This window comes from Oryx dammah, unplaced genomic scaffold (genome assembly GCF_014754425.2).
Source record: "Oryx dammah isolate SB20612 unplaced genomic scaffold, SCBI_Odam_1.1 HiC_scaffold_8, whole genome shotgun sequence".
NCBI classification, from domain to species: Eukaryota; Metazoa; Chordata; class Mammalia; order Artiodactyla; family Bovidae; genus Oryx; species Oryx dammah.
Window position 1 is genome coordinate 50,807,672 of NW_024070192.1, and position 15,396 is coordinate 50,823,067.

The 15,396-nt window shown below is 36.7% G+C and overlaps 1 protein-coding gene across 1 annotated transcript in view; it reads right to left on the reverse strand.

Annotated features, from left to right (window-relative positions):
- Positions 1 to 15,396, reverse strand: part of BRIP1 (BRCA1 interacting helicase 1) — a 188,195-nt gene that overhangs the window by 98,066 nt on the left and 74,733 nt on the right. The window contains 4 exon segments of the mRNA XM_040244471.1: positions 5,052 to 5,213; positions 11,751 to 11,891; positions 12,001 to 12,166; positions 15,114 to 15,268. Coding sequence (XP_040100405.1) covers positions 5,052 to 5,213; positions 11,751 to 11,891; positions 12,001 to 12,166; positions 15,114 to 15,268 — 624 coding nt within the window.

Here is a 15,396-nt window from a genome sequence, read left to right on the forward strand (position 1 = left end):
GTCCGTTTTCATTCCAATCCCCAAGAAAGGAAATGCCAAAGAATGTTCAAACTACCGCACAATTGCACTCATCTCACATGCTAGTAAAGTAATGCTCAAGTCAGGCTCAGCAATACGTGAACTGTGAACTTCCAGATGTTCCAGCTGGTTTTAGAAAAGGCAGAGGAACCAGAGATCAAATTGCCAACATCCGCTGGATCATCAAAAAGACAAGAGAGTTCCAGAAAAACATCTATTTCTGCTTTATTGACTATGCCAAAGCCTTTGACTGTGTGGATCACAAGAAACTGTGGAAAATTCTGAAAGAATGGGAATACCAGACCACCTGACCTGCCTCTTGAGAAATTTGTATGCAGGTCAGGAAGCAACAGTTAGAACTGGACATGGAACAACAGACTGGTTCCAAATAGGAAAAGGAGTATGTCAAGGCTGTATATTGTCACCCTGCTTATTTAACTTATATGCACAGTACACCTTGAGAAACGCTGGGCTGGAAGAAGCACAAGCTGGAATCAAGATTGCCGGGAGAAATATCAATAACCTCAGATATGCAGATGCCACCACCTTTATGGCAGAAAGTGAAGAGGAACTGAAACGCTTTGGGACAAAACTGAAAGAGTAAAGCGAAAAGTTGACTTAAAGCTCAACATTCAGAAAATGAAGATCATGGCATCTGGTCCCATCACTTCATGGCAAATAGACGGGGAAACAGTGGAAACGGTGTCAGACTTTATTTTTTGGGGTTCCAAAATCACTGCAGATGGTGATTGCAGCCATGAAATTAAAAGACGCTTACTCCTTGGAAGAAAAGTTATGACCAACCTAGATAGCATATTCAAAAGCAGAGACATTACTTTGCCAACAAAGGTCCATCTAGTCAAGGCTTTGGTTTTTTGAGTGGTCCTGTATGGATGCAAGAGTTGGACTTCGAAGGAAGCTGAGCACTGAAGAATTGATGCTTTTGAACTGTGGTGTTGGAGAAGACTCTTGAGAGTCCCTTGGACTGCAAGGAGATCCAACCAGTCCATTCTAAAGGAGATCAACCCGGGGTGTTCTTTAGAAGGAATAATGCTAAAGCTGAAACTCCAGTACTTTGGCCACCTCATGGAAAGAGTTGACTCATTGGAAAAGACTCTGATGCTGGGAGGGATTGGGGGCAGGAGGAAAAGGGGACAAAGAGGATGAGATGGCTGGATGGCATCACCAACTCGATGGATGTGAGTTTGAGTGAACTCCGGGAGATGGTGATAGACAGGGAGGTCTGGCATGCTGCAATTCATTGCGTCGCAAAGAGTCGGCCACGACTGGGTGGCTGAATGAACTGAACTGAACTCCTCTGCCTTTTCTAAATCCAGCTTGAACATGTAGAAGTTCACGGTTCATATATTGCTGAAGCCTGGCTTGGAGAATTTTGAGCATTACTTCACTAGCGTGTGAGATGAGTGCAACTGTGTGGTAGTTTGAGCATTCTCTGGCATTGCCTTTTTTGGGGATTGGAATGAAAACTGACCTTTTCCAGTCCTGTGGCCACTGCTGAGTTTTCCAAATTTGCTGGCATATTGAGTGCAGCATTTTCACAGCATCATCTTTTAGGATTTGAAATAACTCAACTAGAATTTATCACCTCCACTGGCTTTGTTCGTAGTGATGCTTTCTAAGGCCTACTCTACTTCACATTCCAGGATGTCTGGCTCTAGGTGAGTGATCACACCATTGTGATTATCTAAATCATGAAGATCTTTTTTGTACAGTTCTTTTGTACATTCTTGCCACCTCTTCTTAATATCTTCTGCTTCTGTTACGTCCATACCATTTCTGTCCTTTATTGTGCCTATCTTTGCATGAAAAGTTCTCTTGGTATCTCCAATTTTCTTGAAAAGATCTCTAGTCTTTCCTCTTCTGTTGTTTTCCTCTGTTTCTTTGCATTGATCACTGAGGAAGGCTTTCTTATCTCTCCTTGTTATTCTGTGGAACTCTGCATTCAAATGGGTATATCTTTTCTTTTGTCCTTGCCTTTCAGTTTCTCTTCATAGCTAATTGTAAGGCCTCCTCCAACAACCATTTTGTTTTTGCATTTCTTTTTCATGGGGATGGTCTTGATCACTGCCTCCTGTACAATGTCACAAACCTCTGTTCTTAGATCTTCAGGCACTCTGTCTATCAGATCTAATCCCTTCAACCTATTTGTTACTTCCACTATATAATTGTAAGGGATTTGATTTAGGTCATACATGAATGTCTAGTGGTTTTCCCTACTTTCTTCAATTTAAGTCTAAATTGGCAATAAGGAGTTCATGATCTGAGCCACAGTCAGCTCCACAGTCAGAAAAAAAGCATTTTCTTATCATTTATTAATTTAAAAGTAAGCGAATTAAACTCTCCGATCAAAAAGCAGATATAGCAGAATGGATTATAAAAATAGATGATTCAACTATATGTTGATAACAATTGATTGAATTTATTGACAAGTTCACATCACTATAAATAAAATGGATAAGCAACAAGAATTTACTGCATAGAACTAGGAATTATACCCAACATCTTGTAATAACTTATAATGGAATATAATTTACAAAAAACTCACTGTGCTATATACCTGAAACTAACATAATACTATAAACTTATACCTCAAAACAAAAAGAGATTCACTTCAGATTTAAAGATGTGGAGGTCAAAAATGAAAGGATGGAAAAAGAGATTCCATACAAATAATAACCAAAAGAAAGTTAGGATGCCATTACTAGTTTGAGACAAATATATCAAAAGTTGTTATGAGACAAAGAATATTACATATCGATAACAGGGTCAATTCATGAAGAACATATAACAGTGGTAAACAAAAAACAAACCCAGAACTCCCAAGACATATGAAGCAAACAATGACAGAGTTGAAGGGAGAAATGCTAATTCTACAGTAACAGAGATTTCAATATTTCACTTCCAATAATGAATATGAACTCGACAGAGATAAATAAGGAAATAGAGAATCTGAACACTGTAAACCAACTGGACCTAACAGACATATATAGAACACCACCCAAGAACAGAATACACATTTTCTCCAAATGCACATGGTATATTTTCCAGGAGAGACCACATACTAGTCCACAAAACAAGTCATAATAAAATTTAAAAGACTGAAATCATATAAAGTATCTTTTCTAATCACAATGGACTAAAAGTAGTAATAAATAATAAAAAGAAAGGTAGAAAATTCACAAATATAAGGAACCCAAACAACACAATTCTTAAACAATCAATAGGGCAAAGAAGAATTCACAAGAGAAACTAGAAAATATCTTACAAATATGAAAATGAAAACACAAAATTTACGGACACAAAGAAAGCACTGCTAAGAGGAAAATTTATAGCTATAATCACACACTTGAAAAAAAACAAAGATTTTAAACCAGTAAACCTACTATTACACCTGAAGGAGTAAGAAAAAGAAAATCAAACAACCTAAAACTAACATAAGGTAAGAAACTGGATAACCTAGATAAAATGGATGGATTCCAAGAAACAATCTACAAACTGAACCATAAAGAAACAGAAAATCTGAAGACATTAAAAGCTATTGAAATTGAATCAGTATTTAAAGACTTTGTTGAAGACTAACAAAAAGTGAAATTGTTCATTTACTTAACTGGGCATTTCCAGGCTTACTTTTTGTGAATGTGACTGGAAAATATAAAAAGGTTTTATTTCTTTAAAATTTTATTAAAGTATAGTTGATTGACATTGTTGTGTTAATTTAAAAGTTTTCTTAATGTGCTTGCTTCTCCTTAGTTCCAGGCTTAATTATTAGTTTTCCTTCACATAACTTCTGTGATGGATGTTCACACTCTGTAATAAATATTGCTTTGTAATAAGAATTTTCAATATGTTTATGTCCTTTTCATTTTTAGATATTCTTGGGGAAAAAAAAAAAAAGAAACCTATCTGATTCAATTTCTCCTGAGAGTAATTCTTTCAGTTTATCTACAGTATTTACTGCACCTTTGGATAACAAAGTATGTGTCTTAGTCCCATCCCAGCTACTATAACAAAATGTCAGGAATCGAGTGGCTTATAAACAACAGAAATTTATCACAGTTCTGATTGCTGTAAAGTACAAAATCAAGGCACCAGCACAGTCATGTTTGGTGAAGGCCCTCTTCCTGGTTCACAGTGGCACCTTCTCACTGTGACCTCACATGGTAGAAAGGACAAGAAATCTCGCTGGAGCTTCTTTTTAAGTCATTAATTCTATTCATGAGGACTATATCACCATGCCTTAAGCATCTCTCAAAGACTCCACTTCCAAATGTCATTATCTTTGGGGTCTAGGATTTCAACATATGAAATCTGGGGGGACACATCAGACCATAGCAGTATGTATAGAGAAGGAAAGACAACAGAAGAGCCAAAGGTATCAATATTGTCATTCAAATATATTACACTACTGTCCTTATATATGTAATAACTTCCTGTGAATAAAGAAAAGGGAATATCACCTCTACACTGAAATTTAGCTTAGATTTTCATAAAGTATGATAATACTCTCAGGAATTATATGTGGTTTTAATGCTCTGAGTATTAGGAGGACTAAAATATACTATATAACTCAATTTAACTCCTGAAAATATTAAAACTCAGAATGACTCTAAAAACAAGAAAAACAGTTTTCTCCTAGCCAAATACATCTTTTTATATGTGCATTAAAGAAAATCATATTTTAAATTCATATTTTGAAATTTTCAAATAGTCTAGTTTATCAAAGTGAAAAATAATGATCCGTTTTCCTTTAATCAGAAAATATCAAGTTGCCCCAAGGAATAAAAATCACATATACAAAAACAGCTCATTAAAATGCTTGAACACCTTCAGTCTTTTGGACATCCAAGTAAAACAATGACAGAATAAGCAGGCAGTATCTTAACCAATAAAAAGCAAAATAATATATGATGCTTAAAAAACTATAATTACTCTGTTGCATCTGATCCTAGGAAGCTTATCATGGTAATGCCATATGATTATTCAAAGGCAAAAGTAAACAAATATTCCCTTACCTTGTAAGATGGCAGGAAACACAAAATTCCTTGGCTAACAGTCTGGCACACAGATAACAAGAGAGCTCCCACTTCATCCTGGAATTCAAATGTTTCCGTGTGCTGGAAGGTAGCACAGAGATTGCGACCCTTGGGCCCTGACCCAATGGTGCCAACCCAAACCTAGAATATAAGTATGTCAGTATTAGAGTTATACCAAAATAAGGCAGGTAAATTAGCATTTATTTGGGAACCTTAATTGTGTGTGTCAAAAAAAGATCAAGCAATGACTTTAGGGAAAATTTATTTTTAAATTGTTGGGCTTTTTCCTATTATCTTTAATTAGTTATGTATGCAAGGGTGCTCAGTCACTCAGTCTTGTCCAATTCTTCGCGACCCTATGAACTGTAGACTGCCAGGCTTCTCTGTTCATGGAATTTTCTAGGCAAGAATGCTGGAGTGGGTTGCCATTTTCTCCTCTAGGAGATCTTCCCAACCTACAGATCAAATTTGAGTCTCCTGCATTGGCAGACAGATTCTTTACCACTGCACCACCTGGGAAGCCCAGATTTAATTCACAGACGTTTTACTTTAGAACTAAAGTCTACTAAAGTTCTTCAGGCAGACTGAATTCTCTTTGAATGACAGAAATTAGGTTTTACTTACTTCCTCAATACCTTTACAAAATTAACCATGTAACAGAATTTTGTCGGATCTTGGGAACAAAGAAAATGAGTAAGTTAGAAATTAATCCAAAATAAGACATGAGGGATGGTACCATCTGCTACGGGCTTCCCAGGTGGCTCAGAGGTAGAGAATCTGTCTGCCAGTGCAGGAGATGCGGGAGATGCAGACTCAATCCCTGAGTCAGGAAGACCCCCTGGAGGAGGAAACAGCAACCCTCTCCAGTATTCTTGCCTGAAGAATACCATGGACAGAGGAGCCTGGCGGGCTCCCATCCATGGAATCACAAACAGTCCAGCATGATTAAGCAACTGAGCACGCACACACCATATTCTATAGGTACGTCTCTAAGACTCACTTATGACAGGAACTACTGTTTCACAAATTCCCTGATGCTCAAAGATCGACAGTCATAGAAAATCAGACCCATCAAATTTTAGTTATATACAATTTCTCTACATTTATACAGATCTAGTCTTAGTATTTGATTATGAGAAACTACAAATTTTATTAGTATTCTAAAGACAAAAGGTCAAAGTTGCTCAGTCAGTCCGACACCTTGCGACCCCCTGGACTGTAGCCTACCATGCTCCTCTGTCCATGGAACTTTCCAGGCCACAATACTGGAGCTGGTAGCCATTCCCTTCTCCAGGGGATTTTCCCTACCCAGAAATTGAACTGGGGTCTCCTGCACTGAAGGCGGATTCTTTGCCAGCTGAGCTTCTGGGGAAGCCCATTCGAAAGGTAATATGAACACTTTAGATTGTTGAAAAATGTAATAATCCTATATTTTAAACAATACACAAGACTGAGATATATTTTGCAAGATGACATCTGGTGGACAGCAGTTTAATCAACATTAAACTAAATGATCAACAAATAATAAGACAAACTGACAGCATGTGTTTCTTGATATGATATGATGGGAAGTAACAATATCACTTGCAAAACATTCTTATCAAACACTTTAACTTGAATCTTATCATGAGGAAACCATCAGAAAAATTCAGATTATAAAATATTCCTAAGGACAGCTGGTGACTTGAATTCTTTTAAAATGTCATGATATACAGAAAAAAGGGACAAAAAGCTATTTCAAAGACTAAAAAGACATGAATTTGTACAGCCAATATGGAAAACAGTATGAATGTTCTGCAAAGAACTAAGAACAGAACTACCATATGTTCCAGCAATTCCACTTCTGGGAATATATCCGAAGAAAACAAAAGTATTAATTTGAAAAGATGTTTGTGGGCACTCACCCCCAATGTGTATAGCTCCATTATTTACAATAGCTAAAGATAGGGAAGCAATCTAAGTGTCCATCAACAGATAGATGAATAGATAAAGGAGATGTACATGTACGTACACACACACACACACACACACACACACACACAGAGGAATACTACTCAGCCATAAAAAAGAATGACATCTGGCCAACTGCAACAACACAGATGGACCTACAAGGTATTAGGCTAAGTGAAATAAGTCAGAGAGAGAAAGACAAATACTGTATGTTACCACCTACATGTGGAAACTAAAAAATAAAACAAATGAATCAATATACCAAAACAGAGAGGCTCACAGAGTTACTTCAGAAGGGAGAAATCTAAGACAGGGGTCACAGATTAAGAGGTATAAACTACTGTGTATAAAAATAAATAAGCTACAAGGATATATTGTTATCCCTGTACAGCACAGGGATAACAGCTAATATTTCATAATAACACTAAATGGAGTATCTATAAAAATTTTGTATCACTATGTTGTACATCAGAAACTAATACAGTAAATCAGTTATAATTCAATCTAAAATAAGAAAGAAAAAAAAAAAAAGAAAAACAAAACTAAAGAAACATGAAAACCACACACAATATATAATACTTAACTGGATCCTGGATCAAGAATTAGAAAAATAAACAGGTACACTATAAAAATCACACTGGAAATAACTGGAAGACTATAGATTCTATTTGTAGTAATATTAAATTGCTTGGATATGATCATGATATTGTGATCACACAAGATTATGTACCTGTTCTTGGGATAAACATTTTAAACTAATTAAGGGCAAAGTATCACACTGTCTACAAATTACTTTCTAATAACATATCCAGTTAATGTAATCATCAATATTTTACAGTATTACTCTTCTCTCCTTTTCTCTCATGTGTATATATACAAAGATGCAAAGTTATACAACTGATGTATCTAGATTAAGGATATAAAGACATTCACTATGTTAATACTATTTTTTCCACTTTTTTCAAGCTATACTTTTTTAAATAAAGAGTTGGGAAAATCAACAAATGAATGGACAAACAAAATGTGATACACACACACAATTCAAATATTATTCAGCCTTAATAAGGAAGAAATTCTGATTCGTGTTACAACAAAGATGAACTCTGAAGACATCATCCTAAGCAAAATAAACTAATCACAAAATTTTGTAATTCCATTTAGATGATGTATTTAGAATAGTTGGCTTCCCTGGTGGCTCAGAGGTTAAAGTGTCTGCCTGGGATGCAGGAGACCCGGGTTCAATCCCTGGTCTTAGATCCCTTGATTTAGAAAAGTCAAATTCATAAAAACGAAAAGTAGAATGGTGGTCACCTGGGGTTGGGAAGAGCGGGGAATTGAGAATTGTTATTTTATAATAGAATTTCAGTGTTGTTAGATGAAAAAGCTCTAGATATTGGTTACACAACAATATGAATATCCTTATAAAACCAAACTATACACTTAAAAACAGTGAACATGGTAAACTTTATGATGTGTTTTCTACCACAATTAAAATTAAAGTTTTTAAAAGTTGGGGGAAATATTAGAACAGAATCCAGCTGAACTAGCATTATTCTTACTAATTATCATTATCTAGTAACATTATAAGTTAAATGGGCTTTTGTGCATAAGACTGAGAACACAGACCCTATAATAACATTCTTTTGGGAAAATTTGTTCAATTTATTAATAACTTCCCATATTTATGTGAGCCTCCAAAGAAAACAACTTGAAAATGTGGATCATATGTTCTTCTTTTGCTACTCCTAATAGCAATGTTTCTAAACAAGAGCATTCTAGCATTTTGGAAACCACAATTCATTGTTACATAGGAGTTTAGCATTCAAGACCCTCACCTACTAAATGTCAGTAATTCCCACAAACAATCCTTGGTGAAAACTATAGCTCTTTATAAAGAACTAGAATTGAATTAGGTGCTCAAGTACTATTAAATATGTTGTTGTTGCTGCTATTCAGTTGCTCAGTTGTGTCTGATTCTTTGCGACCCCGCGTCCTTCACTGTATCCCAGAGTTTACTCAAACTCATGTCCATTGAGTCGGTGATGACATCCAACCATCTCATCTTCTGTCATTCCCTTTTCCTCCTGCCTTCAATCTTTCCCAGCATCAGGGTCTTACTCTAATGAGTCAGCTCTTCACAGCAGATTGCCAAAGTACTGGAGCTTCAGTATCAGTCTTCCCAGTGAATATTCAGGACTGATTTCCTTTAGGATGGACTGGTTTATCTCCTTGCAGTTCAAGGAATCTCAAGAGTCTTCTCCAACATCACAGTTCAAAAGCATCAATTCTTTGGCCCTCAGCCTTCTTTATGGTCCAACTCTCATATCCATACATGACTACTGGAAAAATCATAGCTGTGACTATACGGACCTTTGTCAGCAAAATAATGTCTCTGTTTTTTAATATGCTGTCTAGCTTTGTCATTGTTTTTCTTCCAAGAAGCAGGCATCTTTAAATTTCATGGCAGCTGTCACCATCTGCAGTGATTTTGGAGCCCAAGAAAACAAAGTCTCTCATTGTTTCCTCATTGTTTCCTCATCTGTTTGCCAGGAAGTAATGAAGGAGATCAGCCCTGGGATTTCTTTGGAAGGAATGATGCTAAAGCTGAAACTCCAGTACTTTGGCCACATCACGCAAAGAGTTGACTCATTGGAAAAGACTCTGATGCTGGGAGGGGTTGGGGGCAGGAGAAGGGGACGACAGAGGATAAGATGGCTGGATGGTATCACTGACTCAATGGACGTGAGTCTGAGTGAACTCCGGGAGTTGGTGATGGACAGGGAGGCCTGGCGGGCTGCGATTTATGTCGCAAAGAGTCGGACACGACTGAGCGACTGAACGGAACTGAACTGAACTGAATGGGGCTGCTGCTGCTAAGTCACTTCAGTCGTGTCAAACTCTGTGCGACCCCATAGATGGCAGCCCATCAGGCTCCCCCGTCCCTGGGATTCTCCAGGCAAGAACACTGGAGTGGGTTGCCATTTCCTTCTCCAATGCATGAAAGTGAAAAGTGAAAGTGAAGTCGCTCAGTCGTGTCGACTCTTATCGACCCCATGGACTGCAGCCTACCAGGCTCCTCCATCCATGGGATTTTCCAGGCAAGAGTACTGGAGTGGCGTGCCATTGCCTTCTCCGGATGCCATGATCTTCATTTTCTGAATGTTGAGTTTTAAGCCATCTTTTTCACTCTCCTCTTTCACCTTCATTGAGAGACTCTTTAGTTCCTCTTTGCTTTCTGCCATAAGGGTGGTGTCATCTGCATATCTGAGGCTACTGATACTTCTCCCAGCAATCTTGATTTCAGCTTGTGATTCATCCAGCCTGAGATTTTGCATGATAAGTTAAATAAGCACAGTGACAATACACAGTCTTGACATACTCTCTTTCCCAATTCTGAACCAATCCGTTATTTCATGTCCGGTTCTAAGTGTTGCTTCTTGACCTGCATACAGATTTCTCAGGAGGCAGGTAAAGTGGCCTGGTATTCCCATCTCTTTAAGAATTTTCCAGTTTGTTGTGATCCAAACAAAGGCTTCAACGTAGTCAATGAAGCAGATATTTCTGGAATTCTCTTGCCTTTTCTTTGATCCAGTGGATGTTAGCAATTTGAACTCTGGTTCTTCTGCCTTTTCTAAAACAAGCTTGAACATCTGGAAGTTCTCGGTTCATGTACTGGTGAGGCCTAGCTTGAAAGATTTGAGCATTACCTTGCTAGCATTTGAGATGAGTGCAATTGTGCAGTAGTTTGAACATTCTTTGGCATTGGGAATGAAAACTGACCTTTTCCAGTCCTGTGGCCACTGCTGAGTTTTCCAAAATTTCTGGCATTTTAAGGGCAGCACTTTAATAGCATCATCTTTTAGGATCTGAAATAGCTCAGCTGGAATTCCATCACCTCCACTAGCTTTGTTCACAGTGATGCTTTCTAAGGCCCACTTGACTTCGCACTCCAGGATGTCTGGCTGTAGGTGAGTGATCACACCATAGTGGTTATCCAGGTCATTAGGATATTTTTTGTATAGTTCTTCTGTGTATTCGTGCCACCTCTTCTCTTAATATCTTCTGCTTCTTTATGGCCATACCATTATGCATGTAGCTAACTACTTTCAATTACTTAATAAAAAGAAATAGAGGGCAGATTGACAAATGAAAAATTGAAACATCCTTAGGAAAATTTAAGTAACATTTACAGGGTATTGTTATAAAAAATTAAAATTTACGTCACAGGACTCACAAGAATACTTTTAATTCATTTCAGATATTCAAACATGTGCTGAAAATTTATTAAATAATACCAGCTATTAATCTAGATGCAATGGAAAGATAAAGACATAAAAATTAGAATATAGACACATTGTAGTCTAATGGAAAAAAGAATCACAAATAATTAGACAATTAGAAATTACAGTTAAAAAAAAGTTGAATTTGTTTCCTTTTTAATTTTTATTAAAAAAAATTTAAACTTAAATAAAGAAACTGCAATACAGTCTTTGTAAGCAAAGTACATATTTTTACTCACTGGGTTGAAGGAATACTATTTTTCAGTAGTTCCTTTTTCTGACACTACCAAGTAGCTGACAAATTTTCTTTTACTGAAATTGAAATGTTGACGTTCCTATCAGGATTTGTTTGCTAGTCCTTCAGTTACCTTTTAACGTGTTTATAGACACTTATACTGAGGTAAAAAGACTAAGAGAGACTTCAAAAAAAAAAAAAAAAGAAACTAACCTGTGAGTTATTAATGACATGATTAGCCTCTAGTTGAATAGTAAATGTAACACCAAGTTCTGATGAAAAGGATTTCATTGGTGATAATGTCCCAGATGTCAAAACAATTGTCCAAACCTTGCCATTAATATCTGAAAAGGCCTAAAGGAAACAACATTAAATACATAAAATCATTTTTTAAAAAGTCAAACAAATTTACTTAATTGTTGATATTGAGCAAGAATTCTTATTTACAGCATGATAAGCTTACCACAGCTGGATTTAAGCACCAAAAATTTAGCACATGAACTGCTGCTTTCAGCCGTGAACGTTTCTTATTTTTTGATAGAATCAATAACCCATTTTTATCTGTAGTATCAGTCTGATTTATCCAAGAGTAAGTCTGTTGAATAGCGACTTTATAATCATCTGCAAATCTAAATGAAAATAAAATGGCATTTAAATGGCAGAACTTTAGATAACACTGTCCCCCAACAACTAATGCCACTAAACTCAGTAATTCTGACAGAAAGTAAATCATTAAACCTTAGGGTCAATCCACCCTTACAGAGTTTATGCATCATCTAACCATCCACCCTTTATCACTTCTCATCCCTATGTTCAGAGATTATGTAAATCACAGCAAAGCCAGGACTAAAATCCAAGCCTCCTAACTCCTACTTCAGAGTTCTCTACATTTCTGTTACATTATTAGTGATAAAATAGTTAATAGTATTATCGTTTAAAAAAGAAAAAACACAACTAAAGAGTGGGTTAAACTTTTTTATTGCATTCGAAAACAGAAAGACAATTTCTACTGAAAGTTTAGGAAACTGAGTTTCAAGTGCCTTTAAAATGTGATCTAAGTCTTCATCTATTTTTTTTTAATTTATTTATTTTTAATTGAAAGATAATTGCTTAACAATATTGTGCTGGTTTCTACCAAACAACATGAATCAGCCATAGGTTTACCTATCCCCTCCCACCTGAACATCCCTTTCAACTATTCTTAATGAAAGTACTAAACTATATGACCTCTGTAATCTGATACAGTTTATAAATTCTCTCCATAAGAGGCTATAAACCTAAGCTTAAACAGAATGAAATTTGGTATTCTCTACCATGTCCTCACAGTAATACTGACTATTAATTTTACCCTCAGAGAGAAAGTCCAAGTCAGGAACCTTGTACTAGGTGGAGAGAATTTTATAAAATTACTGGGGGTGGGGGGGACTTCCCAGGTGGTCCAGCGATTAAGACCCTGAGCTTCCAATGCAGAGGACGTGAGTTTGTTCCTGGGTTGGGGAACACGAATCCCACAGGCCATGGGGGCATGATCAAAAAAAAAGTTCTTGGGAACTAAAAGTTACAAAACTCTCTTAGAAGAAAACATAGCAGAAATCTTCATGACATCATATTTGGCCATTGTAACTGGATACAAAAAACATAAGCAACAAAAGAAAAAAAATCAATAAATTAGATTTCATTAATATTTAAAAAGACTTTTGTGCATCAAAGAATACTATGAGAGTGAAAAGAGTACACACAGGAAGAGGAAAAAATATTTGTAAAGTATGTATCTGAAACAGAATATGCAGAATAACTCTTACAACTCAACAAACAACAAAATCCTCATTCAAAAATGGACGAAGGACCTGAGCAGACACTTCTCCAATGAAGATGTAGAAATGGACAATAAGCTCATGAAGAGATGATCAACATCTCTAGTCATTAGCCAAGTGTAAATCAAAACCCTTTATACTCATTAAGATGGCTATTATAAAAAAAAAAAACAAAATAACAAGTACTGGCAAGGATGTGGAGAAACTGGGAACATCATTATATGAATGTAGAATGTGCAGCTGCTATGAAAAATAGTACGGTGGCTCTTAAAAAAGTTAGATCAGAATTACCATAAATCCTGCAATTCTACTGCTAGGTGTGTACCCAGAAATGAAAACAGGGACTCAAAACAGATACTAGTACATCAATGTTCAGTGCAGCATGATTCACAGTAGACAAAAAGTAGAAACAATACAAATGTCCACCAATATAAAAATGGATAAGCAAAATATGGCATATACACACAACAGAATATCATTCAGCCATAAAAAGGAACGATGTATGTTATAACATGCATTAACCTTAAAAACATTATACTACATGATTCCATGTACAGGAGACACCAAAAAGGGCAAACCCATAGAGGTGAAAGTAGGACAGAGGTTACCAAAGGCTGCGGTGCTAGATAAATAGAAGATGCTGTTTCATGGGTATAGAGTTCCTGTTTGGGATGATGAAAAAGTTCTGCAAACTGACAATGCACAACCATGTGACCATAGTTAATGCTATTAAAATGTACCCTTAAAATGTTTAAACTGTTCAGTTTTACATCATGTATATGTGCAAGCATGCTAAGTTGCTTCAGTCGTGTCCGACCCTGTGGACTATAGCCTTCCAGGCTCCTCTGTCCATGGGATTCTCCAGGCAAGAATACTGGAGTGGGTTGCCATGCCCTCCTCCAGGGGATCTTCCCGACCCAGGGAATGAAGTCATGTCTCTTATATCTCCCATATTGGCAGGCGGGTTCTTTACCACTAGCGCCACCTGGGAAGCCCTATATTACGTGTGTGTGTGTGTGTCTGTGTGTGTGTCTGTGTGTGTCTGTATGTCTGTGTGTGTGTCTGTGTGTGTCTGTGTATCTGTGTGTGTCTGTGTGTGTGTGTGTCTGTGTGTGTGTGTGTGTGTGTCTGTGTGTTAGTCGCTCAGTCGTGTCCGACTCTGCGACCCCATGGACTGCAGTCCACCAGGCTACAGTGGACTCTGTCCATGGAATTCTCCAGGCAAGAATAGTAGAGTGGGTTGCCATTTCCTTCTCCAAGGGATCTTCCTGACCAAGAGACGGAACCCAGGTCTCCCGCATTGAAGGCAGATTCTTCACCGTCTGAGCCACCAGGATATTTTACCATTAAAAAAAAAAAAACACTAAAAAAAACATTGAAGCCAGGTAGTACTGTAACTTACGGAGTAGTGTGTGGGAAGTTGACTGCTTTCACATTTTATTAAACAGAGGATTTACGTAATAAGAGAGACTTTCTGACATTGGAAGAAACATATATAAATTATACTTAAATGAAGACTTAAATTTAGTCTCAGAGGATTGTAAATTTAATGTTAAATTAATTAAATGTATTTATTTATGGTTTCAATACTCATTTTCATTAATAAAAACTAATATCAGTTGACTGAGTCTGTGCCAGTTAAGAGCAATATTTATACCACTTGTTTATCATTATCTCATGTACTCACATAAAATTAGTAGCTAGCACCCAGTAAGGCTAATATTTTTAAGAGGAAGAATACAGACCAGATATCTTTACTTACCTGCTATTTTGCCTAAAAAGATAGTCAAGCACCATAAAAAGTCCTTTGAGCATTATTTGAGTTGAAGCACTAATAATAGGTATTTCTCTTGCCTCCTCTTTACCATGAATTGATGGGACTTTTTCTTCTTTTTGAAGGGCAGCAGAAAAATGTCCCTGTAAGAAATTACCATGTTAAGTGTACTGGTTAGGGGTCGGGGAGGGAAAAGAGAGGAACAGGAAAATTCTTAAAACTGTTAATAAAACCCAAAAGAAATATAATTGAAATTTTAGTCAAACATTCA